Source organism: Procambarus clarkii, chromosome 38 (assembly GCF_040958095.1).
Source record: "Procambarus clarkii isolate CNS0578487 chromosome 38, FALCON_Pclarkii_2.0, whole genome shotgun sequence".
NCBI classification, from domain to species: Eukaryota; Metazoa; Arthropoda; class Malacostraca; order Decapoda; family Cambaridae; genus Procambarus; species Procambarus clarkii.
In genome coordinates, this window is record NC_091187.1 from 34,404,085 (window position 1) to 34,409,318 (window position 5,234).

At 38.5% G+C, this 5,234-nt stretch overlaps 1 protein-coding gene across 1 annotated transcript; it reads right to left on the reverse strand.

Moving 5' to 3' along the window:
- Positions 1–562: 562 nt before the first annotated feature.
- Positions 563–1,438, reverse strand: LOC138372330 (gastrula zinc finger protein XlCGF8.2DB-like). The gene is made up of 2 exons (XM_069337611.1): positions 1,105–1,438; positions 563–684 (listed from the first exon to the last, which is right to left on the reverse strand). Exons 1-2 carry the CDS (start codon positions 1,436–1,438, stop codon positions 563–565), a joined length of 456 nt encoding a protein of 151 aa, XP_069193712.1.
- Between the last annotated feature and the right edge of the window lie 3,796 nt (positions 1,439–5,234).

Sequence of the window (5,234 nt, forward strand, 5' to 3'; positions counted from 1 at the left end):
CCTTCCAATGAAATGGTCTCATCTTAAGTATGTCTCAGACTGTCTTCTTCACCAACTCCAATACTAAATAATATTACAACAAAAATGTCCATAACTTAGCTACAGAGTATATTAAATTTTAAATAAATTTCCACAGAGAGCAAAAACAAAGCACATTATTATTTACATAAATATGAAGAAAAACATTTAAAGTTTTGTTTTATCTTTGCTAAACTAAAGAGATTTTTCTATACTTATAAGCAATTTTGAGTTTTCCTACAGTGACAGCTTCTCTAGTTCTTGCTTGGTCATCTAACTTTCATAAAAGAACAATATAATAAAATATCTTTAGATCTTTACCTTTCATTGTTTAGTGTATTTCTCAAACAAAATATAATTACCCCTGAAGAACATTCAACTGAACAAATCCACAAGGGCCATGACAAGGATTCGAACCTACGTCCAAAATCATCCCAGACGCTGCCTTAATTGACTGAGCTACGACATGATCCAACTGACAGTATGATACCACACTGTTAAAGTTAATATACCATTATGTGCCTCATTATCCTTTAACATTCTCTTAATTATCTTCCACACTCAAAGTATTTAGCCTGTTATTTGCATGTGTCATCTTGTGCCTCTTCATATGTCCACGGTGACGGAATGTCTTCCCACACTCTGGACATTCGTGAGGTTTGTCACCTGAATGCACCATCATGTGAGTTTTCATATTTCCAACACGATTGAATCTCTTCCCACACTCTGAACACTTATGTGGTTTGTCACCTGAATGTACTAACATGTGTCTTATTATAGTTCCACGTTCTCTAAATTTTTTGCCACACTCGGCACATTGAAAAGGTCTCTCATCTGTATGCAACATCATGTGATTCTTCATACTTCCACGCTCACTGAATCTCTTCCCACACTCTGGACACTTATGTGGTTTGTCACCTGAATGTACTAACATGTGTCTTATTATAGTTCCACGTTCTCTAAATTTTTTGCCACACTCGGCACATTGAAAAGGTCTCTCATCCGTATGCACCATCATGTGAGTCTTCATATGTCCACGCTGACTGAATCTCTTCCCACACTCTGGACACTTATGTGGTTTGTCACCTGAATGCACTAACATGTGTTTCTTCATATTTCCACGCTCACTGAATCTCTTCCCACACTCTGGACACTCGGGAGGTTTATCAATTGAATGCACTAACATGTGCTTTACTATAATTCCACGTTCTCTAAATTTTTTGCCACACTCGGCACATTGAAAAGGTCTCTCATCCGTATGCACCATCATGTACTTTTTCATAGTTCCATGACGACTGAATCTCTTCCCACACTCTGGACACTCATGAGGTTTCTCACCTGAATGCACTGTCATGTGACGCTTCATATTTCCATGACTGGTGAATATCTTCCGACACTGTGGACACTGGTGAGACTTCATCTTCTTTATGACAGGTGCAGTTTGTGTGAAGATTTTCTCCCCCGGATGTTGGGAGAAGCGTCAAGGCTTGAGTGTTGTTTCTTAGAGTTAGACTTGATGTGAGCACTTGGCGGTCAATGGTGATGCTTCTTCTTTATGATAGGTGCAGTTTGTGTCAAGGTTTTCCCTTAATGCTCGTGCTGGACATCACCGGCTGTGGTGCTACTAAAATGGCGGCGGTTGTTTACCCTCTCATCACCTGAGCGTTCCAATGTTTTTGTCTGGTTCACCATATCATTTTTCCAACCTCTTAATTTTGTTTATATCTAATCATTTAGAATTAACACTTGTATTTATTCTCATGTTTTTGAATCAAAGAATATACTTGGAATTGTTTCTTTGAACATAATGCCACACGATTATACTTTTTGAAGGAAACAGCTCTCCCATAGTGAATGTGCTCTGAACCATAATGGAATATGACCCATGTATCAATCGGGTCAACCCTTGTGTGGCGTTTCCAAAATGGTTGCCCCTGTTGGTGTAACGAGTTAATAAATGAAATAAATAAATAAATGTTTATTTAGGTAAGGTACATACATATAAGAGATTTTTACAAAGATTGGTGGACTTATAGATAGAGCTAGTATATACAATGCCTAAAGCCACTATTACGCAAAGCGTTTCGGGCATATAATCTTATACTCGCTCCATTATCTCATTATCTTAATAGCATAACTAATTAGCACTAATTACAGAAGCTACAATCCTTTCCCCAATTACAGGTAATTCTCCTTGTTGGAGGGAGCTGAGGTGTAATCACCATATATGTAAGCGATTTGATGAATATCGACCAGTAGAATATCTCCAGTCAAGAATGTAGTACTCGGTGTAGGCAGTTCTAATCGACCCAAGACGCTACAGCTTCGACACAGAGCAGGCAGCAGACTACGACCTCATCCAGCTACAAAGCTCTCCCACATCTTTAAAGAAATAGCCACTGCTTATTTGAAATATGCGGGGGAATTCTGGGAAGGAGAAAAACATTTACGCAGCGCTCCGTGAGAGTTGCGCACCTCATTAAACTCGCCTTTCATCGAAAGGCGAGTTTAATGGGGTTTCGACAAACTAACACACTTCGTAGCAATCTAGTTCACATTGCTCCTCCTGCTTCTAATGCTGCTGGTATCTACTCTATTTCCTGTTCATCTTGTCCTCTCCAATACTTTGCCGAAACTGACCGTACACTGAATGACAGACTTAAAGAACACAGGAGAAGTGTTAAGTCTGCAGACACTGGTCCGTCTAATTACCACAAGCTACACAAGCTTCACAAAGCTTCCTGGCAATACGTTATTAATGAATAAATATGATATGTTAGGTTAGGTTGACTAACCTAACCTAACCTATCCTAACCTAACCTAACCTATCCTAACCTAACCTAACCTAACTTAACTAAACCTAACCTAACCTAACCGAAGTTTGGATCGTCGACTTGATTTGGCGTCACCAGCTTTTTATTTTCGTCTAATTTCTTTATAAAAAGATATTTTTTCAGATTAAAATTATGTTTTTTCGTGTTGTACATTGATCACTAACATTATAATGAGTAAATATCATATTTATTCATTACTAACGTATTGCCAGGAAGCTTTGTGAAGCTTGTGGTAGCTTGTGGTAATTAGACGGACCGGCTCCATGTAGTGGAGCGACTTATCCCAGACACATTGTTGCCTAAAGAGTATTTGCTGTCATATGAGCCTCCTGTATCTACCTAACCTGACCATCCTAACAAAACCTAACCTAACAAACCCCCTAACCTAACCTATCCAAACCTAACCTAAATATAACCTGTAGCCAATAATATATCTTGGATAAGTCGCTCCACAACATTGTCGCTTAAATCGATGACTTCCTATGGCCTCTCATGCCACTTACTTTCGTCTAATTTCGTTATAAACGTATATTATTTCGAAGTAAAAATTTGTATTTTTTCGTGTTCTACCTTTAGCACCAACGTTATAGTAAGTAAATATATTATATTTATTCATTATTTACGTAATGCTATAAAGTGTTGGGTAGCTTTGAGTGGGGACTGGTCAAGTCGTATACTGCAATTTCGGATACCGGGCTAGAAACAACTTCGTTCACTGAGAAGTTTGTACATACAAACCATTCCGTTCGTATATGCGCTGGTTTGTGTTCGCTGTCGTTCTCGTCTGAATAAATACATGGCACTAGTTCATATAATTAGCGCTTCCATTATTAGAATTATTTATCCATTATTAGAATAACAAGGTGCAAACCATACCCCCTTACAGTTGAAATCTTTTATTTATATACAAGAAGGTACATTGGGTTGCGAGAGTACATAACATATATTAAGAGGTACATTGTAGCAAGATTTGAGATTAAAGGATTTAAGACTAACACGTTTAGAAACAAGGCGCCCCCGAAGGAGGCTATTATTTGTTATGCACCCCATACTCAACCAGTAAGTAGTGGAACAAAACATAGATTACATGGTCATAAAGTCTTAATCAGACCAATTCAATTCAATTTCTTTCTTTATTATGCACCCCATACCCATCCCGTGGGCGGTGGTGTAAAGGATTACAGAGGCACATAATCGGTTCAGGAACTGAACCTTTTAGTTCGTTTAGCTAAGCAAATATTAATTTGTGACGCTAGTTACAAAATTATTAATATTATATATACATGTACACACTCTCATACATACATGTACATATATATATACGTATACATATATACATACACATACATATCTAATCACCTACACAAATACACACATCAATAATCTTTGTGTCACAAGTGATCAACAAGAGGCTCACAACAGTCACTATACAAGGCACTTTACATCTATGGTGAGTCACACAGTTACTAGTCTTGCTGCACACCCACCCAACTGGGCGGCAGCTTTACAGTCATGTGCATGCATTACCTACAGTAAGCAAATTTTGGATACTTCGCTAAGATTTCGAGCAGCACATCATTATGAATGAAGTACTTACACATTTCTTGGACACTATTGATGGTGTTATCTCTAAATTCCGCGATTTTTCACATTCCATTATATAATGACGCAAAGGATGCGAATAGTTCTGCTGACAGAGTTTACATTTAGTCAAATCTACATCAGTAGATGTTACAAACTCCCAGAGGTACTTGTAGCCGAGCCTAAGCCTAGCAGTGGTAACATCTAGAAGTCTGCTAACATTATTGGATGACCCATAGACGTGCGGTTCTTCCTGCATAATAGAATGATGATAGATGGAGTAACTGGTTTGAATTTCACTTTGCCTCAAGTCTCCGAAATTTAGTTGATGTTCCTGGGATATTGCTGCCCTCAGGCTGCTCAAAGGCAGTCCAAGTTTGTAATCAATTCCCTCTTTACGAGCAAAAGTCTTGGGCAACTCATGAGTTCTCAGTGGCTATTTTTACATTATCATTTACAACTAAGTTAAGTTAAATAACAACCAGTAAACAGACTGCTGTTTTCTAATTCTAGTTCAGGCACTTCCTGGGATAAAACGCGAACATTCCTTGGGGAACTGTGAGGTGCTTATCTGTTTTTCCTCGTAACGGTCCCAAAGCTTCCACAAATGTTCCTGTTTCTCTTTATTGCCCTTGCGGCGACTGGACTTTAGCTTTTGATCAGAAACCAGTTGGTATTGCAAGGTTACCAGGGACGCCTCACGGTATAGTAAGGGGATTAAAATATATAAAGCCAAGTTGTCCCTCACTGCCCTTTGATTCAGACGCTAGTGCCATCCTTCTACGTCATTGTTGGTCCTCA